At 45.9% G+C, this 27,121-nt stretch overlaps 1 protein-coding gene across 4 annotated transcripts; it reads left to right on the top strand.

Moving 5' to 3' along the window:
- The first annotated feature begins 1,197 nt into the window (after positions 1-1,197).
- srl (sarcalumenin) lies at positions 1,198-19,779 on the top strand. Of its 4 annotated transcripts, none has more exons than XM_052519518.1 (6): positions 1,198-1,232; positions 4,382-4,477; positions 6,294-6,323; positions 14,514-14,630; positions 15,856-16,089; positions 17,387-19,779. In XM_052519518.1, exons 2-6 carry the CDS (start codon positions 4,429-4,431, stop codon positions 18,199-18,201), a joined length of 1,245 nt encoding a protein of 414 aa, XP_052375478.1. In that variant the 5' UTR covers positions 1,198-1,232; positions 4,382-4,428; the 3' UTR covers positions 18,202-19,779. The 4 variants fall into 4 exon arrangements, with proteins under 4 accessions (XP_052375478.1, XP_052375479.1, XP_052375476.1 ...); XM_052519516.1 differs by lacking the exon at positions 1,198-1,232 and adding an exon at positions 4,049-4,214; XM_052519519.1 differs by lacking the exon at positions 6,294-6,323.
- Positions 19,780-27,121: the final 7,342 nt, after the last annotated feature.

The raw sequence follows: 27,121 nt of genomic DNA, 5'->3' as shown, positions 1-27,121 counted from the left end.
ATCCCTGCTAACCATGTGTATGTGACCAATAACATCTGCTAACCATCCCTCTGTATGTGACCAATAACATCTGTAACCATGTGTATGTGACCAATAACATCTGCTAACCATGTGTATCCCTGACCAATAACATCTGCTCCACCCTCTGTCTGTGACTCTCCCAATCTCTCACCCTCCCATGTGTATGTGACCTCAGAACATCCCTCTTTGACTCCCATTGATTTTGATCCCTTTGACATCCACAGACCCTCAGCAATCCTCTATCACTTCTATTCATCCTCTGGTTTTGTTACACCCATCCCTGTAGACCCCAGCTTCCATCCCTCTTTTCACAGTTGTTCATTTCCTCTTGACACCCATCTTATGCTTTAGAATCCATTGGTCATCCCTCTTTCTGATTGACACCCCCTCCTGTAGACCCCAGCAATAGAGAGATCCCTCTCTCTTCTACTGGATTGACACCCTCCCTCTGTCCTCTCTCTCAATTGTCTCTTACATGGGGCTTTATTGTCATGGGAAACATCCCTCTGATTGATCAGATAATGACCCTGTCTCTCTCTTACATTAGCATGGTGGTAATTGGCTGTAGAGCCTCTACTCCATCCAGTCAGCACCTCTCTCTCTGTCAATTCAGTTACATCTTTATTGTCATCACCATATGTTTACATTGCCAATGCAAGTGATATAGATAATAAACTGTCACACACATGTTTTGTCCTAAAGCAGGATTTACAATCTCAGGAAGTAGTGCACTATGTACGGAATAGGGAACCATTTGGGAGGCAGCAGCCATAGAGGGCGTCATACCAGTAAATTATGCCACTTTTGGGCTGTGATTGCAAATAATGTTTTAGCACATACGAACCTTTCCCATTTCCCCCTACCAGCCTCATCTGTCATGCCAGCTAATCCAGTCCAATGTGCAAGATTCACTAGCAGAGACTGACTTCAGATCTGCTGTTTCTCTCCACAGAGGAGGAGGTGGAGGATCTCTCTGATCCCATCTGTCACTCTCCCACTCTGGCTCAGGAGAACAGTAAATTATGCTCACTCATGGTAGATAATAGGTTAAATATATTACCTCCCTCCCTCCCTCAGATCTGCTGTTCTCTCTCCTCTCAGAGGATCCCTCTCTCTCTCTCCCCTCTCTCACATCCCTGAGAGACAGATCACACATCGACTCACACTCAGGCTGGCTCTCTGAGGAGGCAACGCAGCAGAACACTATCATGGTAGATAATAGGTTAAATATATTACTGAGGCTTAGAGTTGTTCCTGGTCAGGTCACGTGGTAAAGAAAAACTCCTGTCCCTAAATATCTCTTACCCTGTTCATATCCAAGTATGATCACATCTTTAATCCCTTTAGAGCTTTAGATATTGTTGACGTTATCAAATGTCATTGTTGAGCATTAGCATTATTACAAAGATATTGTGAGATACAAGAAGACATGCAGTAGAGCACTTTGCAGATATTCACAAGACATTTTCCACCTGGTGTCTCTCTCTCATCATTGTTGAGCCATCCCTCTGTCATAGTACAAAGATCCCTGTGTAGTCCTCCTTTGAGCAGGGCTCTCTATGGCTTTGATCAAAAGTAGTGCACTAAATCCCTCTCTCTCTAGGATCCATCGGGATGCACATTTGGTTCTGAATTTGTCCTGTTATGTCTATTATCCTGTCAAATACCAGTAGTGTTATCAATCCCTCTGTCTCTGAATATTTCTGTTTGGATAAATGTCCTCAGTATGTTCCCTGTCTGAATCTGATGTCCTCTTATACTAATCTAATAATGAAGCACATCATCAAAGTAATGATGGGTGATCCTCTTACATCCCCTGCCTGTGTATGGGTGTCTTTTGGACTAAATGTCCTCAGTATAAAGTCCTCTTCTCTCCATCCCTCTCTCATATGTCTCTGGTTCTCTGAAGCACTCTCTAATGATCGTCTCTCTCTCTCTCTCCCTCTCTCTCCATCCTCTCTCTCTTAGAGAAAATCCCTCTGTCTGCCTCCCTTAATCACTCCTCTTCTCCATTAGCTCCCTCCCTCCCTTTTCACCAGGCTCCATCCCTCTGTCTCTCTAAAAGTGTTTCCATCCTTTATCTCCTCTCTCACCCTCCCCTCTCCTCTCTCTCTCTCTCTCTCTCCCTCTCTCTCTCTCTCTCTCTCTCTCCATCCCTCTCTCTCTCTCTCCATCCCTCTGTCTCTCTCTCCATTCTCTCTCCATCCCCTCTCTCTCTCCCTCCAAATCTTCTCTTTTTCTCTCTCTCCATCCCTCTCTCTCTCTCTCCCCTCTCTCTCCATCCCCCTCTCTCTCTCTCCATCCCCCTCTGTCTCTCTCCCTCTCTCCTCCCTCTCTCTCTCTCTCTCTCCCTCCCTCCCTCCCCTCTCTCTCTCCCATCCCTCTCTCTCCACTCTCCCCTCTCTCTCTCCCCTCTCTCTCTCTCTCTCCATCCCTCTCTCTCTCTCCCCTCTCTCTCCCTCTCTGTCTCTCTCTCTCTCCATCCCTCTGTCTCTCTCCCCTCTCTCCATCCCTCTCTCTCTCTCCTCCTCCCTCTCCCTCTCTCTCTCTCTCTCTCTCTCTCCCCTCTCTCTCTCTCTCCTCTCTCTCCATCCCTCTCTCTCTCTCCCCTCTCTCTCCCCCTCTCTCTCTCTCTCTCTCTCTCTCTCCATCCCTCTCTCTCTCTCTCCCCTCTCTCTCCATCCCTCTCTCTCTCTCTCCCTCTCTCTCTCTCCATCTCATCTCTCTCTCTCCCTCCCTCCCTCTCTCTCTCTCTCTCTCTCTCTCTCCATCCCTCATTCTCTCTCTCCCCTCTCTCTCCATCCCTCTAATCTCTCTTCCCCCTTGTCTCTTCCTCTCTCTTTAACTCCCTCTCTCTCTCTCCTCCCCTCCCTCCCTCTCTCTCCATCCCTCTCTCTCCCCTCTCTCACTCTCTCTATCATCTCTCTCTCTCTCTCCATCCCTCTCTCTACCTCTCTCCATCCCTCTCTCTCTCCCTCTGTCTCTCTCCCTCTCTCACCCCTCTCTCTCTCTCCCTCCCTCTTCTCTCTCTCTCCTCTCTCTCTCCTCCCTCTCTCTCTCTCTCCCTCTTCCATCCTCTCTCTTATCTTCTCTCTACCCTCCCTCTTCTCCTTCTCTTCTCCATCCCTTCTCTCTACTCCCTCTCTTATCCCTCTCTTACATTCTGTCTTACCTTCTCTCCTCTCTCTCTTCCCTCTCCTCTTACTCTCTTATCTCTCTCTTTCTCTCTTACCCGTCATCTTACCTTCTCTCATCTCATCCCTTCTCTTCCTTCTCTTACCCATGTCTTATCTTCTCTCACCTCTTCTCTTCTCCTTATCTTCTCTTACCCTGTCTTACCTCTCTTATCTTCTCTACCCGTGTCTTATCTTCTCTTATCTTCTCTTACCTTCTTACCTTCTCTTATCTTCTCTTACCCGTGTCTTATCTTCTCTTACCCGTGTCTTACCTTCTCTTATCTGCTCTTACCCGTGTCTTACCTTCTCTTACCCGTGTCTTATCTTCTCTTATCTTCTCTTACCCGTGTCTTACCTTCTCTTATCTTCTCTTACCCGTGTCTTATCTTCTCTTACCTTCTCTCTTACCTTCTCTTATCTTCTCTCACCCGTGTCTTATCTTCTCTTACCTTCTCTTACCTTCTCTTATCTTGTCTTACCTTCTCTTACCCGTGTCTTACCTTCTCTTATCTTCTCTCACCCGTGTCTTATCTTCTCTTACCTTCTCTTATCTTGTCTTATCTTCTCTCACCCGTGTCTTACCTTCTCTTACCCGTGTCTTACCTTCTCTTATCTTCACTTCTCTTACCCGTGTCTTACCTTCTCTTACCTTCTCTTACCCGTGTCTTACCTTCTCTTATCTTCTCTTACCTGTGTCTTACCTTCTCTTACCCGTGTCTTACCTTCTCTTATCTTCTCTTACCTGTGTCTTACCTTCTCTTACCCGTGTCTTACCTTCTCTTATCTTCTCTTACCTGTGTCTTACCTTCTCTTACCCGTGTCTTACCTTGTCTTATCTTCTCTCACCATTCTACCTTTCTTCTTCCATGAACCAACTCTACCTCCCTCCCTCTATCTCATTCCATCTACATTCCTTCTTACCATGGATACCAGGGTTCAAATACTTTGACTCTTGGGGGTGCCCAATACCACACTTAAAATATATAGACTCTTGGGGTTGCCCGAAGCCACTTGGGGGTGCCCGACATTGATATTTTTGAGAATTATGGGGGGCTTACATTGATATTTAAATTCATATGGTGGCCCTAATTGTTATGGGGGATGCCCAGCCTCTCCTATCCCCCACTGTAATTTGAACCCTGTTCTTACCATCCTCCCCTCATTCTCTTTCTCTCCTCCTCCAGCTGCTATTCAGAAGTTACGTAAGATCTACCACTCAGCCATCAAGCCCATGGAACAGGCCTATAAGTACAACGAGCTCAGAGCACATGAGATCTCAGGTACAGTGAGGGCTTTGCTTAGCACACTGTTTCAGGTTGTTAGTGTGTGTTGGCTTGATCTCAGATCAGTTTGTGCTATCATGTCACCTTTTCATTTATTAGTTGACATGATAGCACAAACAGATCTGGGATCAGGCATAGTGTGTGTGTGTGTGTGTGTGTGTGTGTGTGTGTGTGTGTGTGTGTGTGTGTGTGTGTGTGTGTGTGTGTGTGTGTGTGTGTGTGTGTGTGTGTGTGTGTGTGTGTGTGTGTGTGTGTGTGTGTGTGTGTGTGTGTGTGGACTGGTTTCCTTGTTTGGGTTGACATGGTGACTGAGTGTAGGCATGTTCAACTTTTTGATTTTGTTTTTAAAGCTTTTTTAAAGGTTTAAAAGTTAAGTACCTTAATATAACTCTTATTGCAGTATTGTTATAGATGTTACTAAGCAGTTATTATAACCCATGTTGTGCATTATAATGTATTATGCACAGCCCATAAGGTGTTAGAAAAGGCATTATAATGCATTATAAACAGGATAGGAGGTGTTAATGTTATTTTTGATAACGTGTCTTCGGGGGGGAAGACGTTCCCTCCTCCCTTGGTCAACCTGTGCCAACCCAACTGCACTTCCCCATCTTGAAGCAGAGCTCGCCCTCTTGTGGCCTGGCATGGTCTTTAACCTACATAGAAATACTGAACCTCCTGACACAATCAGAATAGAAGGTTTTATATGAAGCGCTAAGCCATCCCAGAATACTCAGATACTGTGTTAGAAAGGTTTAGAGGGAGCCAGGTGTTATCGAAGCAATGGTTTGTTCCCTTGACTGAGAAATTCCTTGAAGATGTTGCTTTGTCTCTCTCTTTACTGTAATTTGACTAACTGTCACATCATGAATTGAACTGTGTGGAGTGCAGTGCACAGGAAGGAACACATAATGAATTGAACTGTGTGGAGTGCAGTGCACAGGAAGGAACACATAATGAATTGAACTGTGTGGAGTGCAGTGCACAGGAAGGAACACATAATGAATTGAACTGTGTGGAGTTCAGTGCACAGGAAGGAACACATAATGAATTGAACTGTGTGAAGTGCAGTGCACAGGAAGGAACACATAATGAATTGAACTGTGTGGAGTGCAGTGCACAGGAAGGAACACATAATGAATTGAACTGTGTGAAGTGCAGTGCACAGGAAGGAACACATAATGAATTGAACTGTGTGGAGTGCAGTGCACAGGAAGGAACACATAATGAATTGAACTGTGTGGAGTGCAGTGCACAGGAAGGAACACATAATGAATTGAACTGTGTGGAGTGCAGTGCTCAGGAAGGAACACATAATGAATTGAACTGTGTGGAGTGCAGTGCACAGGAAGGAACACATAATGAATTGAACTGTGTGGAGTGCAGTGCACAGGAAGGAACACATAATGAATTGAACTGTGTGGAGTGCAGTGCACAGGAAGGAACACATAATGAATTGAACTGTGTGGAGTGCAGTGCACAGGAAGGAACACATAATGAATTGAACTGTGTGGAGTGCAGTGCACAGGAAGGAACACATAATGAATTGAACTGTGTGGAGTGCAGTGCACAGGAAGGAACACATAATGAATTGAACTGTGTGAAGTGCAGTGCACAGGAAGGAATGATTGATCTGGATCCCACAGACCCCCCTCCCACCCGCCGCCACCTGTTGTCAAGTAACCTTCAACTTCATCCATTATAGATCTGCATGTTTGACACTTCCAGTTAAACATGATTATGCCCCGACATCTCTCCTTCCCTCTCACTTTCCCCTCCCTCATCCCCACCTCATCCCCACCTCACCTAACAGGCGGACGAACACTGGGGGATGGGAACACAGGTTGGTATAGTGGGGGGACCTTTGCCGAAGCATGGCACTGGCTGAAGTGCTCACCCCCCCTTTCACACTCCTGGGACCCCAGCCATTGGTCCTTGGTATGGACCAGTTTGGTTGCTTGGCGCAACCAAATTATCCTGTATGTCACAATTGTCATCAGTTGTGACATAGGCATTTTCATTCACATCACTTTGAACTGCTGTAAACTTGAGCAGAAATCATTTGCATTTCAAAGAACTACTGTAATGGAAAATTAAAGTAATGTACGAGGTGATTTTATGAATCTGATTATATGACTGAACGTTCACAAAACAATTGAGGGACATATTTCCCCTTGATACTAAGTAAATACACTATACAATTCTAACTCAGTCTCTTAATTCTATACTAATCAATTAGGGGAGATCCTCAATCTGCAGTTACACATGAAAGGATTCCCTGAGGTCTGGTCCATTACAATTGGGATGCTTAAAGGCACTACCCCATTGGATCAAAGATGTAAAGAGTCCTACAGCATTCAAACATGCCTTTAGTGTCAACAACCGGCATGGACATGTCTGGGGGAGGGTCGGGGTTCAGTTGGTGCAATGGGGGGTGCATGTGCAGCACTGGCTTCAGCAAAATAAGCAGGTAAGGGTGGGAGAGAGGGACATAAAATACAAGGAAATGACCTTGAAAGCATGTTTTGGAACTGAATTACATTTGCCAAACTTCTGATCATTTTCTAGCCTTTGTACGTAGATTGCATATCTTAGACAGTCTTTTAATCATCAATGGATACAAGACTCCGCATTCAGTGTTTTGTTCACAAAACATGAAAACATTGTTTCCATCAGAAGAGAAAAAATGTAATACGTTCACTGCTTCTGACAATGATCAAATACAAGGGCACAAGGTTGTACAAAGCACCATCAGTATTAAATCCTATACAACCTGGGGGAAGTTCTATACTAAAGATCTAATCAACTTTCAGACTCTCTCTGTAATTCTGACATGCAGAGATACAGACAATAACATCTCTGACAACCTTCCATTACAAAGCTTTGGTTTGGTTGAAGGCCGATCCTTTCATTTCATAGGTTATATATCCTCCTCTGCCTTCACCTTTCCTTTTTACTGCTGGGGCTTGTTTTTCTGCTTGGCGATGAACAGTCACCAGACCTTCTCCAGTCTATGGCAGCAGAACAGCCTCAGGTACAATACAGGGGATTGGACTGTGATGATACACGTGCCAATGAATGAATCAGGCCTCAATATTATCAAGTGACTGCAAAGAAATACATAGATTTCTTAAAAGACAGACTAACGTTCTGTTTTGTCAGCATGGCGGAAGACATATGAAGGTTGTGCTCATCTTTAAAAGGCATTATGTTATTTTGATGATTGCATTTGCAGTTTTGAGTGTTTCATATCGTTTTTCTGAATGTAATTACTGTTTTGAATCGGAAACTCGTTTTTGAAAATGCTTTTAAAATGCAGTTCTATATCTTGTGTTCACCGTTCTGACAATCGGACAATATTATTCCAAGAAATGATTTCAAGAGGTTTATAAAAACTGTGATTGGATGGCATCATGGGTATAATTGGTCATCACTGGATCATCTTATAGAACCCCTCCTTGAATGAAAATTGGCCATTTCTTTACTTCTTTCCCATGTTTTGGGAAAGGATCACCATTACCTGGCTTTCCAACCAAGGTGCATGAATTGAGGAGCGAACTGAGGTAAAGAGGACATTCAGTAACACTCCCATGTTTTGGGAAAGGATCACCATTACCTGGCTTTCCAACCAAGGTGCATGAATTGAGGAGCGAACTGAGGTAAAGAGGACATTCAGTAACACTCCCATGTTTTGGGAAGGGATCACCATTACCTGGCTTTCCAACCAAGGTGCATGAATTGAGGAGCGAACTGAGGTAAAGAGGACATTCAGTAACACTCCCATGTTTTGGGAAGGGATCACCATTACCTGGCTTTCCAACCAAGGTGCATGAATTGAGGGCGAACTGAGGTAAAGAGGACATTCAGAACTGAGGTAAAGAGGACATTCAGTAACACTCCCATGTTTTGGGAAGGGATCACCATTACCTGGCTTTCCAACCAAGGTGCATGAATTGAGGAGCGAACTGAGGTAAAGAGGACATTCAGTAACACTCCCATGTTTTGGGAAAGGATCACCATTACCTGGCTTTCCAACCAAGGTGCATGAATTGAGGAGCGAACTGAGGTAAAGAGGACATTCAGTAACACTCCCATGTTTTGGGAAAGGATCACCATTACCTGGCTTTCCAACCAAGGTGCATGAATTGAGGAGCGAACTGAGGTAAAGAGGACATTCAGCAACACTCCCATGTTTTGGACTAAACTTTTCCATCCACTGTGAGTGACAGAATAGTTTCGCAACACATTCGACAGACAGTGGGTTCATTTTTCTACAAAACGTCCTGCTTTTTAGTCTCTTTCTTCCCTTTTTTAATGATTATTTTTTACACTTTTTAAGTCTTTTTACTTCTGACTGAATTACAAATAGATCTACACAGACAGGACATAGTGATCCTGACCAGCCCAACAAACACTATGTCCACTCACACTCACCCTTTCATGTGCCTGTTCTGTCTGTCATATGCCTGTTCTGTCTGTCATGTTGCTGTTCTGTCTGTCATGTTCCTGTTCTGTCTGTCATGTTCCTGTTCCTGTTCTGTCTGTGTTCCTGTTCTGTCTGTCATGTTGCTGTTCTGTCTGTCATGTGCCTGTTCTGTCTGTCATGTTGCTGTTCTGTCTGTCATGTTCCTGTTCTGTCTGTCATGTTCCTGTTCCTGTTCTGTTTGTGTTCTTGTTCTGTCTGTCATGTTGCTGTTCTGTCTGTCATGTTGCTGTTCTGTTTGTCATGTGCCTGTTCTGTCTGTCATGTTGCTGTTCTGTCTGTCATGTTCCTGTTCTGTCTGTCATGTGCCTGTTCTGTCTGTCATGTTGCTGTTCTGTCTGTGTTCCTGTTCTGTCTGTCATGTTCCTGTTCTGTTTGTCATGTTGCTGTTCTGTCTGTCATGTTGCTGTTCTGTCTGTCATGTTCCTGTTCTGTCTGTCATGTGCCTGTTCTGTCTGTCATGTGCCTGTTCTGTCTGTCTGTTCCTGTTCTGTCTGTCATGTTGCTGTTCTGTCTGTCATGTTGCTGTTCTGTCTGTCATGTTCTGCCTGTTCTGTCTGTCATGTTCCTGTTTCTGTTCTGTCTGTCATGTTCCTGTTCTGTCTGTCATGTTGCCTGTTCTGTCTGTCATGTTCCTGTTCTGTCTGTCATGTTCCTGTTCTGTCTGTCATGTTCCTGTTCTGTCTGTCATGTTCCTGTTCTGTCTGTCATGTTGCTGTTCTGTCTGTCATGTTGCTGTTCTGTCTGTCATGTTGCTGTTCTGTCTGTCATGTTCCTGTTCTGTCTGTCATGTTGCTGTTCTGTCTGTCATGTTCCTGTTCTGTCTGTCATGTTCCTGTTCTGTCTGTCATGTTGCTGTTCTGTCTGTCATGTTCCTGTTCTGTCTGTCATGTTGCTGTTCTGTCTGTCATGTTGCTGTTCTGTCTGTCATGTTGCTGTTCTGTCTGTCATGTTCCTGTTCTGTCTGTCATGTTGCTGTTCTGTCTGTCATGTTCCTGTTCTGTCTGTCATGTTGCTGTTCTGTCTGTCATGTTCCTGTTCTGTCTGTCATGTTCCTGTTCTGTCTGTCATGTTCCTGTTCTGTCTGTGTTCCTGTTCTGTCTGTCATGTTGCTGTTCTGTCTGTCATGTTGCTGTTCTGTTCTGTCATGTTCCTGTTCTGTCTGTCTGTTCTGTTCTGTCATGTTGCTGTTCTGTCTGTCTGTCATGTTCCTGTTCTGTCTGTCATGTTGCTGTTCTGTCTGTCATGTGCCTGTTCTGTCTGTCATGTTGCTGTTCTGTCTGTCATGTTGCTGTTCTGTCTGTCATGTTGCTGTTCTGTCTGTCATGTTCCTGTTCTGTCTGTCATGTTGCTGTTCTGTCTGTCATGTTGCTGTTCTGTTCATGTCTGTCATGTTGCTGTTCTGTCTGTCATGTTCCTGTTCTGTCTGTCATGTTCCTGTTCTGTCTGTCATGTTCCTGTTCTGTCTGTGTTCCTGTTCTGTCATGTGTGTTCTGTCTGTCATGTTCACTGTTCTGTCTGTCAGAACACCTTCCTGTTCTGTCTGTCATGTTGCTGTTCTGTCTGTCATGTTGCTGTTCTGTCTGTCATGTTCCTGTTCTGTCTGTCATGTTGCTGTTCTGTCTGTCATGTTGCTGTTCTGTCTGTCATGTTGCTGTTCTGTCTGTCATGTTCCTGTTCTGTCTGTCATGTTCCTGTTCTGTCTGTCATGTTGCTGTTCTGTCTGTCATGTTCCTGTTCTGTCTGTCATGTTGCTGTTCTGTCTGTTCTGTCTGTCTGTTGCCTGTTCTGTCTGTCATGTGCCTGTTCTGTCTGTCATGTCATGTTCCTGTTCCTGTTCTGTCTGTCATGTTGCTGTTCTGTCTGTCATGTTGCCTGTTCTGTCTGTCATGTTCCTGTTCTGTCTGTCATGTTCCTGTTCTGTCTGTGTTCCTGTTCTGTCTGTCATGTTGCTGTTCTGTCTGTCATGTTCCTGTTCTGTCTGTGTTCCTGTTCTGTCTGTCATGTTGCTGTTCTGTCTGTCATGTTAACTGTTCTGTCTGTCATGTTGCTGTTCTGTCTGTCATGTTTCCTGTTCTGTCTGTCATGTTGCTGTTCTGATGTCATGTGCCTGTTCTGTCTGTCATGTTCCTGTTCTGTCTGTCATGTTGCTGTTCTGTCTGTCATGTTGTTCTGTCTGTCATGTTGCTGTTCTGTCTGTGTTCCTGTTCTGTCTGTCATGTTCCTGTTCTGTCTGTCATGTTGCTGTTCTGTCTGTCATGTGTTCTGTCTGTTCTGTTCTGTCATGTTCCTGTTCTGTCTGTCATGTTCCTGTTCTGTCTGTCATGTTGCCTGTTCTGTCTGTCATGTTGAAGCATCTGTCATGTTCCTGTTCTGTCTGTCATGTTCCTGTTCTGTCTGTCATGTTGCTGTTCTGTCTGTCATGTTCCTGCCTGTTCTGTCTGTCATGTTGCTGTTCTGTCTGTCATGTTCCTGTTCTGTCTGTCATGTTTGTTCTGTCTGTCATGTTGCCATGTTCTGCTGTTCTGTCTGTCATGTTCCTGTTCCTGTTCTGTTTGTGTTCCTGTTCTGTCTGTCATGTTGTTCTGTTGTCATGTCTGTCATGTTGCTGTTCTGTCTGTCATGTGCTGTTCTGTCTGTCATGTTGCTGTTCTGTCTGTCATGTGCTGTTCTGTCTCTGTCTGTCTGTCTGTCATGTTGTTCTGTCTGTCATGTTCCTGTTCTGTCTGTCATGTTCCTGTTCTGTTCTGTCTGTTTGTGTTCTTGTTCTGTCTGTCATGTTGCTGTTCTGTCTGTCATGTTGCTGTTCTGTCTGTCATGTTGCCTGTTCTGTCTGTCATGTTGCTGTTCTGTCTGTCATGTCTGCCTGTTCTGTCTGTCATGTGCCTGTTCTGTCTGTCATGTTGCTGTTCTGTCTGTCATGTTCCTGTTCTGTCTGTCATGTTGCCTGTTCTGTCTGTCATGTTGCTGTTCTGTCTGTCATGTTCCTGTTCTGTCTGTCATGTTCCTGTTCTGTCTGTCATGTTCCTGTTCTGTCTGTTCATGTTGCTGTTCTGTCTGTCATGTTGCTGTTCTGTCTGTCATGTTGCTGTTCTGTCTGTCATGTTGCCTGTTCTGTCTGTCATGTTGCTGTTCTGTCTGTCATGTTGCCTGTTCTGTCTGTCATGTGCCTGTTCTGTCTGTCATGTGCTGTTCTGTCTGTCATGTTCCTGTTCTGTCTGTCATGTTGCTGTTCTGTCTGTCATGTTGCTGTTCTGTCTGTCATGTTCCTGTTCTGTCTGTCATGTTTGTTCTGTCTGTCATGTCTGTCTGTCTGTCATGTTCTGTTCTGTCTGTCATGTTCTGCCTGTTCTGTCTGTCTGTCATGTTGCTGTTCTGTTGTCCTGTTCTGTCTGTCTGTCATGTTCCTGTTCATGTTGCTGTGTCTGTCATGTTCCTGTCTGTCATGTTCTGTCTGTCTGTCATGTTTCCTGTTCTGTCTGTCATGTCTGTTCTGTCTGTCATGTTCCTGTTCTGTTTGTCATGTTCCTGTTCTGTCTGTCATGTTGCTGTTCTGTCTGTCATGTTTCCTGTTCTGTCTGTCATGTTGCTGTTCTGTCTGTGTTCCTGTTTCTGTCTGTCATGTTGCTGTTCTGTCTGTCATGTGCCTGTTCTGTCTGTCATGTTCCTGTTCTGTCTGTCATGTTGCTGTTCTGTCTGTCATGTTGCTGTTCTGTCTGTGTTCCTGTTCTGTCTGTCATGTTCTGTTCTGTCTGTTATGTTGCTGTTCTGTCTGTCATGTTCCTGTTCTGTCTGTCATGTTCCTGTTCTGTCTGTCATGTTCCTGTTCTGTTTGTTCATGTTGCTGTCTGTCATGTTGCTGTTCTGTCTGTCATGTTCCTGTTCTGTCTGTCATCTTTCCTGTTCTGTCTGTCATGTGCCTGCTGTTCATGTTCCTGTTCTGTCTGTTCCTGTTCTGTCTGTCATGTTGCCATGTTCTGTCTGTCATGTTCCTGTCATGTTCCTGTTCTGTCTGTCATGTTGCTGTTCTGTCTGTCATGTTGCTGTTCTGTCTGTCATGTTCCTGTTCTGTCTGTCATGTTCCTGTTCTGTCTGTCATGTTGCTGTTCTGTCTGTCATGTTGCCTGTTCTGTCTGTCATGTTGCTGTTCTGTCTGTCATGTTCCTGTTCTGTTTGTCATGTTGCTGTTCTGCTTCTTTCTTCCATGTTGCTCCTCTGTGTTTGTCTGAGATCATTGGCAGTATGCTGCTGCTAAGATATATTTAGTTTTTTGTCCAGTAACTAGGCTGTCTTACTATGTTTAGTGAATCCTCTGCCCAGCACAGACTTGGGATGCATATGCACCCTACACCCTATATAGTGCACTACTGAGGACAAAGTACAATACACTGACTGTACAAAACATTAAGAACACCTTCCTAATATTGAGATGCACCTCATTTTGCTCTCAGAACAGCCTTAATTCATCCGGGCATGGACTCTACAAGGTGTCGAAAGCGTTCCACAGGGTTGCTGGGCCATGTTGACCCCAATGCTTCCCACAGTTGTGTCAAGTTGGCAGGATGTCCATTGGTTGGTGGACCATTTGTGATACACATGGGAAACTGTTGAGTGTGAAAAACCCTGCAGCGTTGCAGTTCTTTACACACCCAAATCGGTGTGCTTGGCACTTACTGCCATACTCTGTTCAAAGGCACTTAAATATTTTGTCTTGTTTATTCACCCTCTGAATAGCACGCATACACAATCTATGTCTCAATTGTCTCAAGGCTTAAAAATCCTCCTTTAACCTGTCTCTTACCCTTTGATTGAAGTAGATTTAACAAGTGACATCAATAAGGGATCATAGCTTTCACCTGGATTCACCTGGTCAGTTTCTCTCATGGAAAGAGCAGGTGTTTATCATGTTTTGTCCACTCAGTGCATACCTGCGCTCTGTGCCAGACATAGAAATGGGAATGCCACAATGCAGGGCATGTCTAACATACTGTATAGAAATTGCATCACCATCATACTAATGAAAGAAACTCCGGTGAAGAACTACAATTTCTATAGTTGCACGTGGTCTAGCTTTGCTGTCATATGCTACTTTATTGTCTGTCACCTACAAGCATGTGCACCATGCAGCCTGTGGTTGAGGAAGCATCAAGCCTGCATCCCATTGGCCATTGCACTGGTTCCTGACCCCTACAGTTGAGAAACATGTTCTCAGACACAGAGAGGTTCGGAACCTTTGCAATACATGCTGGAATTTCTACGTTGTCAGCTGGCCAGCTTAGAACAACTCAAGTTTTCGTTGACCATCTTAAGAACATCGTCTTACTTTCAGGGAAGCGTCTCATTCTCTTTATTTGAGTGTAATTGTAGGTAACAGTGTGCCAGCGGTTGTTTCCATTTGAATACACTCCCGGTGAACAGGCTGTTGTGATTTATCAGATTAGGTTTCAGACGTACTGGAGTGGCTCTGTCTCTGGTCTTCCATGTCGTCATGACTACAGTGAACCTCCATGGCTCTAACCAGCATCACCACCTCCTCTCTCTACCTGACAGATGGGGAGATCACCTCCAAGCCCATGGTGTTGTTCCTTGGGCCCTGGAGTGTAGGCAAGTCCTCCATGATCAACTACCTGCTTGGCCTGAAGGACAGCCCCTACCAGCTGTACACAGGTAAGCCCCTTCAAACTTCACCTGGTTTCTGATATACATGTTTTTTCACCTGGTTTCTGATGCACCTGTGTTTTCACCTGGTTTCTGATGTTTTTCAAATCAAATCAATATATTTGTCACATGTGCGGAATACAACAGGTGTAGATCTTACTGTGAAATGCTTACTTACAAGCCCTTAACCAACAATGCAGTTTTAAGAAAATATAGTTAAGAAAATATTTAGTAAAGAAAGTTTTTTTTAAAGTTACACAATAAAATATAAATAACGAGGCTATATACAGGAGGTACCAGTACCGAGTCAATGTGCGGTTAGTTGAGGTAATTGAAGTCATTTAGGTTTTTCACCTGGTTTCTGATGTACTTAACTCTTCACTCTACCTACTTACTCCTCCTCTTCTGCTCTATCATCTTTTCTCATTCTTCTCTGCATCTTCTCCTCTTTCCTGTTCCCCTTTTCCATCCCCCTCTCTCACATCTTTCCTGTTCCCCTTTTCCATCCCCCTCTCTCACATCTTTCCTGTTTCCCTTTTCCACCCCCCTCTCTCACATCTTTCCTGTTCCCCTTTTCCATCCCCCTCTCTCACATCTTTCCTGTTCCCCTTTTCCATCCCCCTCTCTCACATCTTTCCTGTTCCCCTTTTCCATCCCCTCTCTCACATCTTTCCTGTTCCCCTTTTCCACCCCCTCTCTCACATCTTTCCTGTTCCCCTTTTCCATCCCCCTCTCTCACATCTTTCCTGTTCCCCTTTTCCATCCCCCTCTCTCACATCTTTCCTGTTCCCCTTTTCCATCCCCTCTCTCACATCTTTCCTGTTCCCCTTTTCCACCCCCTCTCTCACATCTTTCCTGTTCCCCTTTTCCACCCCCTCTCTCACATCTTTCCTGTTCCCCTTTTCCATCCCCCTCTCTCACATCTTTCCTGTTCCCCTTTTCCATCCCCTCTCTCACATCTTTCCTGTTCCCCTTTTCCATCCCCCTCTCTCACATCTTTCCTGTTCCCCTTTTCCATCCCCTCTCTCACATCTTTCCTGTTCCCCTTTTCCATCCCCCTCTCTCACATCTTTCCTGTTCCCCTTTTCCATCCCCCTCTCTCACATCTTTCCTGTTCCCCTTTTCCATCCCCTCTCCTCACATCTTTCCTGTTCCCCTTTTCCACCCCCTCTCTCACATCCTTCTCTTCCCCCGTGTCATCCCTCTCCCGTCTTTCTCTCCCTCTGTATGCCAGGTGCTGAGCCCACTACCTCTGAGTTCACTGTGATCATGCACGGCGAGAAGACCCGCTCCATAGAGGGTATCGTCATGGCGGCCGACAGCTCGCGCTCCTTCTCGCCCCTGGAGAAGTTTGGGCAGAGCTTTCTTGAGAAGCTGATTGGCATTGAGATGCCCCACAAGCTGCTGGAGCGCGTCACCTTCGTGGACACGCCTGGAATCATTGAGAACCGCAAGCAGCAGGAGAGAGGTAAGGCACACAGAGAGCAGGAGCGCTGAAGATCTTGTAGCAAATTCAGGCGGTAGTACAACCGGGGCTCAAACACAAGTCATTGCGACTGTCAGTCCAACAGCTTTGCCATGGCTGTTTTTCTAAGTTTCATCGCTACAGTATCTTCAGTTCAAATTCACATGAACATGAAATATTAAACATGATCACCTCTTATCATCAGATAGACAGGAATTTTAAGACAGTGGTGACCCCTAAAAACCTGTCAACCTCTAAGATTTATGTTACACAATTAGACCGATACATCTATCTACATCAATAAATAATAATCAGTGTTATGTAATAATAATCTACATTCATTTTAAGATGTAAGTCGCTCTGGATAAGAGCGTCTGATAAATGCCTAAAATAGAAAATAGAAAAATTGACATTTAGAATCAATCTAGCCTCAATTGTGTTAAATGGCATGCAACTGTGACTCCTGACTGTTCAAGACATTGGTGTTAAATGGAATACAACTGTGACTCCTGACTGTCGAAGACATTGGTGTTAAATGGAATGCAACCATGACTCCTGACTGTCGAAGACATTGGTGTTAAATGGAATGCAACCATGACTCCTGACTGTTCAAGACATTGGTGTTAAATGGAATGCAACCATGACTCCTGACTGTTCAAGACATTGGTGTTAAATGGAATGCAACCATGACTCCTGACTGTTCAAGACATTGGTGTTAAATGGAATGCAACCATGACTCCTGACTGTTCAAGACATTGGTGTTAAATGGAATGCAACCATGACTCCTGACTGTTCAAGACATTGGTGTTAAATGGAATGCAACCATGACTCCTGACTGTTCAAGACATTGGTGTTAAATGGAATGCAACCATGACTCCTGATTGTCGAAGACATTGGTGTTAAATGGAATGCAACCATGACTCCTGACTGTCGAAGACATTGGTGTTAAATGGAATGCAACCATGACTCCTGACTGTTCAAGACATTGGTGTTAAATGGAATGCAACCATGACTCCTGACTGTTCAAGACATTGGTGTTAAATGGAATGCAACCATGACTCCTGATTGTCGAAGACATTGGTATTAAATGGAATGCAACCATGACTCCTGACTGTTCAAGACATTGGTGTTAAATGGAATGCAACCATGACTCCTGACTGTTCAAGACGTTGGTGTTAAATGGAATGCAACCGTGACTCCTGACTGTTCAAGACATTGGTGTTAAATGGAATGCAACCTTGACTCCTGACTTTCCAAGATATTCATGTTAAATTACCCTGTTTCTACCTCCTCCCTCCAGGCTATCCCTTCAACGATGTGTGCCAGTGGTTCATCGATCGTGCCGACCTCATCTTTGTGACCTTTGACCCCACCAAGCTGGACGTGGGCCTGGAGCTGGAGATGCTCTTCCGCCAGCTGAAGGGCCGTGAGTCCCAGATCCGCATCATCCTCAACAAGGCAGACAACCTGGCCACCCAGGACTTGATGCGTGTCTACGGTGCCCTCTTCTGGTCGCTAGCACCCCTCATCAACGTCACAGAGCCCCCAAGGGTCTACGTCAGCTCTTTCTGGCCTTTCGACTACGCACCCGACACCAGTCGCGAGCTGTTTAAGCGCGAGGAGATCTCCCTCTTGGAAGACCTCAACCAGGTGATCGAGAACCGCATGGAGAACAAGATCGCCTTCATCCGCCAGCATGCCATCCGGGTGCGCATCCATGCACTTCTGGTGGACCGCTACATTCAGACCTTCAAGGACAAGATGAGCTACTTCAGTGACCCGGACCTGGTGTTCAAGGAGATCGTGGATGACCCGGACAAGTTCTTCATCTTCAAGTCCATCCTGGCCAAGACCAACGTGAGCAAGTTCGACCTGCCCAACCGTGAAGCCTACCAGGACTTCTTCGGTGTGAATCCGATTGGCAGTTTCAAGTCCCTGTCCGCCCAGTGCTCCTACTCAGGCGGCTGCCTGCTGGACAAGATCGAGAAGGCCATCACCAGTGAGCTGCCAGGTCTTCTAAGCAGCATCAACCCAGGCAAGGCCCCCCCCGGCCTGTCCTCCTGCGAGGCCACTGGATGCGGAGACAAGCCTAAGAACCGCTATCGGAAAAACTGATAGAATACGAGAGAGAGGAGGAGGGAAGAGAAGAAAGGAAGAAGAGGAGGTGTGAAGGAGTGATAAAGGAGAAAAGCAGAACGGTGACATTTGTCAGACCCCCGGTCTTGTCAGACCCCTGGTCTTGTCAGACCCCCGGTCTTGTCAGAAGCCTGTAATGTTGTTGTTTGAGGAGACAGAGAAGGGTAGGGTTCATTTAGAGGGTTGTTTCTCAGGAGAACAAGAGGTGGTGGTGTGTTGAGGGTTTGGGGAGAGGAAGAGATGGAGGGAGGAAGGGTTTGTGTGTATGATTTAGCAGCTGAGAATAATAGTTGCTTGGAGAGATGAGAAGATTACAGAATAACTCATCTCCCTCCTCTCTTCCTTGCACAACCACAATGAACTGTCTGTGATTGCAGGAAAAATATGTAAAATTGTATTTAAAAAAATAATTGTGAGACTGAAACAGTCAACCACCAGCTCCCTTGTATGTGAATAAAATGGGAAATTGGAAACAGGAGTTGCCAATTTGTTTTACAAAATCTTATTTGAAAAATGCATTGCAGCAGGTCTCAATTCTCTGCGACGTTCTTTGTCTTTCTTTTTGAAGTCTGGTTTCAGTCCTTTCCACAGACATTAGATCTGGATCTTTTTTCTCCCCTATGAAGGCATTATAAGCTCAGCCTTTAGGTGTAATAACACTGTCAAGATATATTTTAACACTGCATGTTAGATGACAGATGGTATTTATTTAATAACAGATGATATCATAGGTGCATGTATTTATCTTTCTCACTTTGAACTTTCAATAATGTTCCCTTAAACAACTGACAAACCTTATGGTGCAGTCCCAACAACCTCTATGTACGGTGCTGTAAGATGGTCCACTCTCTTGGCCATCTTTCTTTTATATGCTTCTTCTCGCTCTCAGGTTGTTGACAGCCTGTGATATGAGCAGAGACGAAAGAGGAAGCAAGACATCCTACTCCCTTATTTTTTCTGGTTCATATGCAGTCCATGAACTAAGTAGACCAGACCCAGCTGTTATCACATTGGTGTCTATGGGAGAACACCCCTTAAGCAGACCGGAACTGTGACCATTTTTTTCAATGGTAAAAGGCCTGAGTGGGACATCTTCATTTATCCACCATCTTTGATATGAGCAGTGTCTTGAATGCAGATGTCAGGGTCATGATCTTCACATCCTATTGGTGGTAGGGTGGGGTGATGGGTGGGGGTTTGGGTGTACTCTGATTCACTTCTTAACTATGCTTACTTTGCTGGTGTTGTTTGAGTATATACATTTGCTGGCTTAGTTGCCAGGTCTGTTTGTGCTTTAGCCCTTCTATCATATCGCATGACAAAGTACAAACAGAGAAGAGTTGGCTAAAGCACAAACAAGTCTGGCAACCCATCCATGAATCTTCCATTGTCTGATAGGAATTCAATATTGTATTTCAAAGTTTTCTTTCTCCTTTAAAATGATACGCTTGCCAGCTTTTTAGCTGAATGACCAACAGGATATAAAAGGGAAACAGGTTACATGAATGATGGAGAACCTTCTCATGGTGTGACAGTAAATAAACCAGATGATGTGTGTTTGAGTGTGACATGTATGTCTTTATCCATTTCTTCTGCAGGTTAGCGAGCCATTTACAGGTCTTGTAATAATTATGTATCTTTCAACCCCAATGTACATAGTTCAACATAGGTCATTGATTACACGAGTAGCCAATCATTACAAAACATAGATTGTTACACAGTTATATATTTATTACACAGTATAATGACACATTGCAACACACAAAAACTAGTGCCAAGAGGTTGTATTGGGTTTTCTGAGAAAGATTGTTGAGTAACTCCCTCTCAGAGGATGCATCCTTTAGTTCAAGTTTAATTTATTGCCTTCATGCGCTCTAGAACAGCAGAACTTCCTCTGCTCTTTAGGGAGAGGTAAAGAAGAGAAGTAGAAGGGAGGAGTGAACAGATTCATGACTATTGGCAGCCCTTTGACCCCTGACCTCTGTGAGAGTTGAGGGCTATGGGTAGAAGTCACCCAAAGGCTCAGATCTAGGATCAGCTTACCCTCACCTAACCTTAACCATCAGGGGGAAGAATGCAACACTGACCTCAGATCAGGGTCTAGGTGCACCTTCATCCTACTCTAAGCTGAGACTGCTGAGCTGAACTCCAGACCTGAGGTCACTCCTCTCCTGCTACAGCCAGGTGGGGATCAACTGGGGTCTATTCAGTGATGTGAAACATTCTAAATGTTGTTGATTGAAGTAGAATGAATAGAGCTGACATGATTCCCTGTTCTATCTGACAGGCAATCAGATTTGTTCTACTCAAAACATTTCTATCAGATTTGTTCTACTCAAAACATTTCTATCTGAATGTTCTGCAACATTACATCCTCTTGAACAGGCCTCTGATGCTGCATGGGAGGTGCATGGCTCACGAACAACATTAGAATGAGTAATTGGTGTCCTCAACTCTAAAGTTTGTAGTAGCAAAAATCATTTTGGGTGCCGGGTTCAAAAGGCAAAATACACTGGACAAAAGGCAAAATACACTGGACAAAAGGAAAATACACTGGACAAAAGGAAAAATACACTGGACAAAAGGAAAAATACACTGGACAAAAGGCAAAATACACTGGACAAAAGGAAAAATACACTGGACAAAAGGCAAAATACACTGGACAAAAGGAAAAAGTTCCCTTCTGTAGCTCAGTTGGTAGAGCATGGCGCTTGTAACGCCAGGGTAGTGGGTTCGATTCCCGGGACCACCCATACGTAGAATGTATGCACACATGACTGTAAGTCGCTTTGGATAAAAGCGTCTGCTAAATGGCATATATTAAAAATACACTGGACAAAAGGAAAAATACACTGGACAAAAGGAAAAATACACTGGACAAAAGGAAAAATACACTGAACAAAAGGAAAAATACACTGGACAAAAGGAAAAATACACTGGACAAAAGGAAAAATACACTGGACAAAAGGAAAAATACACTGGACAAAAGGAAAAATACACTGGACAAAAGGCAAAATACACTGGACAAAAGGAAAAATACACTGGACAAAAGGAAAAATACACTGGACAAAAGGAAAAATACACTGGACAAAAGGAAAAATACACTGGACAAAAGGAAAAATACACTGGACAAAAGGAAAAATACACTGGACAAAAGGAAAAATACACTGGACAAAAGGAAAAATACACTGGACAAAAGGAAAAATACACTGGACAAAAGGAAAAATCTGGGAGTTTGAATGTATTTTTTTAGCAGCAGAGCGTTTTGGCAACAGCCTTCGTCTGAACAATATTATTTTATTCTCCACTAACATTAGACGTCCAATCCCTTCTGTTAACAAACTAGTCCCTTATCCTCACCCCCTCTTCCTAACCTTCACTAACCATTGTTGATCAACAGGCCCTACAATGTTTTATTGCAAAAAAGGGAAAAAAGGAAGAAAATAAATCTGTGAGAATTTTCCTGCAGTAATAAAAAATGGATTCCCCTAAATAAAGCATGTGTACAATACTGTGCCTCTGTCAGCTCTGCTCTCCATGCACTGTGTTCAACACGTTTGGTTTGGTGTTTGTAGACCTCGTAGTTAACTGTAGTTACAGGGCATGTCCAGCAGAGAGAGATATGTGGTACAGTAGCCTACAGACCACATGGTTCAGTACAGTAGCCTACAGTACACATCATTCAGTACAGTAGCCTACAGTATACCTGATTTAGTACAATAGCTGACAGTATACATTATTCAGTAGCCTACAGAACACATGATTCAGTACAGTAGCCTACAGTACACATGATTCAGTACAGTAGCCTACAGAACACATGATTCAGTACAGTAGCCTACAGTACACATAATTCAGTACAGTAGCCTACAGTACACATGATTCAGTACAATAGCTGACAGTACACATGATTCAGTACAGTAGCCTACAGTACACATAATTCATTGCATTAACCTAAAGTACACAATGTAGGCTACATGATTCAGTACAGTAGCCTACAGTACACATGATTCAGTACAGTAGCCTACAGAACACATGATTCAGTACAGTAGCCTACAGTACACATAATTCAGTACAGTAGCCTACAGTACACATGATTCAGTACAGTAGCCTACAGTACACATGATTCAGTACAGTTTTGTTCACTGTTCTCTAATGAAAGGGAAAGTGAAAGGGGATACAAGTGTCAAGGTGCCTTCTGGTTGTAGTTGTTCAGTTTCAGCGTTTACATGTGCATATATTCTGCTTAGCCTGAGGTGAGACACAGTCCCATTTGAAGACAGTAACAGATACATGATTCATAGTTCTTTACATCTCAAGTCACCTCCTCAGTTTGTTCAGTTCTCTGACATGCCTACAAAGGGAAATTCAGTACAGTAGCCTACAGTACACATGTGAAAGGGACAGTACACATGATTCATACAGTGTCAAGGTGCCTTCTGGTTGCCTCATCTCTTCTTTATGTCCTCTTTCAGCTGTCTAACTAAGAGAGCCTGATGGTGAATGCTGTCAGACACTCCTTACATCTCACATAGTTTTCACTCTCAAGTCACCTCCTCTTGAGTTCTCTCTCCTTCTCTCCCCTCCCCCTTCTGTTGTTTTCATCTCCTCTTCCTGCCTCATCTGTCGTTCTCCTTCATCTCCTCTTTCACTCCTCTCCCTGCCTCATCTGTCGTTCATCCCTTCATCTCCTCTTTCATCTCTCTTTCACTCTTCCTGCCTCATCTGTCGTTCTCCTTCATCTCCTCTTTCACTCCTCTCCCTGCCTCCTCTGTCGTTCTCCTTCATCTCCTCTTTCATCTCCTCTTTGCCTCCTCTTCCTCCTTCATCTCCTCTTTCATCTGCCTCCTCTGTTCTCCTTCATCTCCTCTTTCACTCCTCTCCCTGCCTCCTCTGTCGTTCTCCTTCATCTCCTCTTTCATCTCCTCTTCCTGCCTCCTCTGTCGTTCTCCTTCATCTCCTCTTTCACTCCTCTCCCTGCCTCCTCTGTCGTTCTCCTTCATCTCCTCTCCCTGCCTCCTCTGTCGTTCTCCTTCATCTCCTCTTTCACTCCTCTCCCTGCCTCCTCTGTCGTTCTCCTTCATCTCCTCTTTCACTCCTCTCCCTGCCTCCTCTGTCGTTCTCCTTCATCTCCTCTTTCACTCCTCTCCCTGCCTCATCTGTCGTTCTCCTTCATCTCCTCTTTCATCTCCTCTTCCTGCCTCCTCTGTCGTTCTCCTTCATCTCCTCTCCCTGCCTCCTCTGTCGTTCTCCTTCATCTCCTCTCCCTGCCTCCTCTGTCGTTCTCCTTCATCTCCTCTTTCACTCCTCTCCCTGCCTCATCTGTCGTTCTCCTTCATCTCCTCTTCCTGCCTCCTCTGTCGTTCTCCTTCATCTCCTCTTTCACTCCTCTCCCTGGAATGTGTAATACTCTGACGTCTGAGAATGTCTGAACTCGTTACTGGTGTGAACATGCTGGACAGGCTGAGGATTTTCCTCTCGTTCTGTTAGGAGGGGATAACCTGCATGCCTGTCTGTCTGTGTGTGTCTGGCTACCTAACTGCCTGTGCATGTGTGCATGTGTCTCTGCGTGCATGTGTGTGTGTGTGCGTACTTGTACCTGCATCCATGTGTGATCTCTCTACCACCTTTACAGGTTATTATACACGAGCCAAGTGTGTCTGTAAGCACTCTCTCTAACCCTCATCCATCTCCAAGCTTTATCTTGGCCGGGTCACAGTTGTAAATGAGAACTTGTTCTCAACTGGCCTACCTGGTTAAAGGTGAAATAACTAAATAAAGCCTGACCAGGTTCAGGTGAGCTCTAAAGGTGTCCTCCTCTCACACACACACACACACACACAATTCAGTACAATAGCCTACAGAACTAAATAAAGCCTGACCAGGTTCAGGTGAGCTCTAAAGGTGTCCTCCTCTGTTCTGTTTAATATAATCCACTCTCTTCCTCTCTGGTATCCTCAACCCTACAGGGCTACAGACTGGAAAGACCAAACAGGAGACAGTAATCCCACTGCCAGCCTGATCTCTCAACCTGACACACACACACACACACACACACACACACACACACACACACACACACACACACACACACACACACACACACACACACACACACACACACACACACACACACACACACACACACACACACACACACACACACACACACACACACACATCATTTGAGTCATCAGTCTACAGTAAAGGGCTGACTCAGCAGGGGTTTTACTGGAGTGTGAGGTGAGTGTGTGTCACATACTGCAACTTCAATCATTCATTTTTATTTATTTTAATTTTACCTTTATTTAACCAGGCAAGTCAGTTAAGAACACATTCTTATTTTCAATGACGGCCTGGGAACAGTGGGTTAACTGCCTGTTCAGGGGCAGAACGACAGCTCGGGGGTTTGAACTCGCAACCTTCCGGTTACTAGTCCAACGCTCTAACCACTAGGCTACCCTGGGCTAAGGGCTCAATCATTGAGGAATCTGTAACGCATGAGCTTTACAGATTTAATAGAGCCCTAAATTTAGGGTGGGTGTACATTAGTGGGGATATTTAGAATAAATCTCCTGAGATGGAAGATAACTCAGGAGAAGTGGTTGTGAATAAACCAGGGCATAATACAGTCATATTAACCACATCCAAAATGGCACCCTGTTCCCTTTGTAGTACATTATGTTTGATCCCGGCCCATAGGGCTCTGGTTAAAAGTAGTGCACTTTATAGGGAATATGGTGCCCTTTGGGGCATACATTTCATGTTGGTTATAGCATATTCCATGGGTGCAACTTTGGTTTTTGTGGGGGGGCATCATTTGTAATCCAGTCGGATTAACACTCCAAACAGCCTACCCGACCAATTGGAGGCGTCCACATGGTCCTAAAGCACACCGTTGCCTCGTTTTGTATCACATTCCAATGACAAAACTGCATCCCCAGTGAAAGTTGCGCCCATGGCATATTAAATGTTTGCAGATGAGAGTTATCTTCTTAATAATAAAGAGGAGCAACCCATGTTGTGATGTGAGACAGAGCTGGTAGCAGCAACGGCCCTGGCTGACAGAGCTGGTAGCAGCAACGGCCCTGGCTGACAGAGCTGGTAGCAGCAACGGCCCTGGCAGACAGAGCTGGTAGCAGCAACGGCCCTGGCAGACAGAGCTGGTAGCAGCAACGGCCCTGGCAGACAGAGCTGGTAGCAGCAACGGCCCTGGCTGACAGAGCTGGTAGCAGCAACGGCCCTGGCTGACAGAGCTGGTAGCAGCAACGGCCCTGGCTGACAGAGCTGGTAGCAGCAACGGCCCTGGCAGACAGAGCTGGTAGCAGCAACGGCCCTGGCTGAGCAGAGCTGGCTAGCAGCAACGGCCCTGGCAGACAGAGCTGGTAGCAGCAACGGCCCTGGCTGACAGAGCTGGTAGCAGCAACGGCCCTGGCAGACAGAGCTGGTAGCAGCAACGGCCCTGGCTGACAGAGCTGGTAGCAGCAACGGCCCTGGCAGACAGAGCTGGTAGCAGCAACGGCCCTGGCAGACAGAGCTGGTAGCAGCAACGGCCCTGGCAGACAGAGCTGGTAGCAGCAACGGCCCTGGCTGACAGAGCTGGTAGCAGCAACGGCCCTGGCAGACAGAGCTGGTAGCAGCAACGGCCCTGGCAGACAGAGCTGGTAGCAGCAACGGCCCTGGCAGACAGAGCTGGCTGACAGAGCTGGTAGCAGCAACGGCCCTGGCTGACAGAGCTGGTAGCAGCAACGGCCCTGGCAGACAGAGCTGGTAGCAGCAACGGCCCTGGCAGACAGAGCTGGTAGCAGCAACGGCCCTGGCTGACAGAGCTGGTAGCAGCAACGGCCCTGGCTGACAGAGCTGGTAGCAGCAACGGCCCTGGCTGACAGAGCTGGTAGCAGCAACGGCCCTGGCTGACAGAGCTGGTAGCAGCAACGGCCCTGGCTGACAGAGCTGGTAGCAGCAACGGCCCTGGCTGACAGAGCTGGTAGCAGCAACGGCCCTGGCTGACAGAGCTGGTAGCAGCTGGTAAGCAACGGCCCTGGCTGACAGAGCTGGTAGCAGCAACGGCCCTGGCTGACAGAGCTGGTAGCAGCAACGCCCTGGCTGACAGAGCCCTGGCTGACAGTAGCAGCAACGGCCCTGGCTGACAGAGCCCTGGCTGAGCAGCAACAACGGCCCTGGCTGACAGAGCTGGTAGCAGCAACGGCCCTGGCTGACAGAGCTGGTAGCAGCAACGGCCCTGGCTGACAGAGCTGGTAGCAGCAACGGCCCTGGCTGACAGAGCTGGTAGCAGCAACGGCCCTGGCTGACAGAGCTGGTAGCAGCAACGGCCCTGGCAGACAGAGCTGGTAGCAGCAACGGCCCTGGCTGACAGAGCTGGTAGACAGCAAACGGCCCTGGCTGACAGAGCTGGTAGCAGCAACGGCCCTGGCAGACAGAGCTGGTAGCAGCAACGGCCCTGGCTGACAGAGCTGGTAGCAGCAACGGCCCTGGCTGACAGAGCTGGTAGCAGCAACGGCCCTGGCTGACAGAGCCCTGGCTGACAGAGCTGGTAGCAGCAACGGCCCTGGCTGACAGAGCTGGTAGCAGCAACGGCCCTGGCTGACAGAGCTGGTAGCAGCAACGGCCCTGGCTGACAGAGCTGGTAGCAGCAACGGCCCTGGCTGACAGAGCTGGTAGCAGCAACGGCCCTGGCTGACAGAGCTGGTAGCAGCAACGGCCCTGGCTGACAGAGCTGGTGGTAGCAGCAACGGCCCTGGCTGACAGAGCTGGTAGCAGCAACGGCCCTGGCTGACAGAGCTGGTAGCAGCAACGGCCCTGGCTGACAGAGCTGGTAGCAGCAACGGCCCTGGCTGACAGAGCTGGTAGCAGCAACTGGCCCTGGCTGACAGAGCTGGTA

This window comes from Oncorhynchus keta, chromosome 5 (assembly GCF_023373465.1).
Source record: "Oncorhynchus keta strain PuntledgeMale-10-30-2019 chromosome 5, Oket_V2, whole genome shotgun sequence".
Classification (NCBI taxonomy): domain Eukaryota; kingdom Metazoa; phylum Chordata; class Actinopteri; order Salmoniformes; family Salmonidae; genus Oncorhynchus; species Oncorhynchus keta.
The sequence above is the reverse complement of the archived record's forward strand: the minus strand, read 5'-3'. Positions and strand labels throughout refer to the sequence as shown.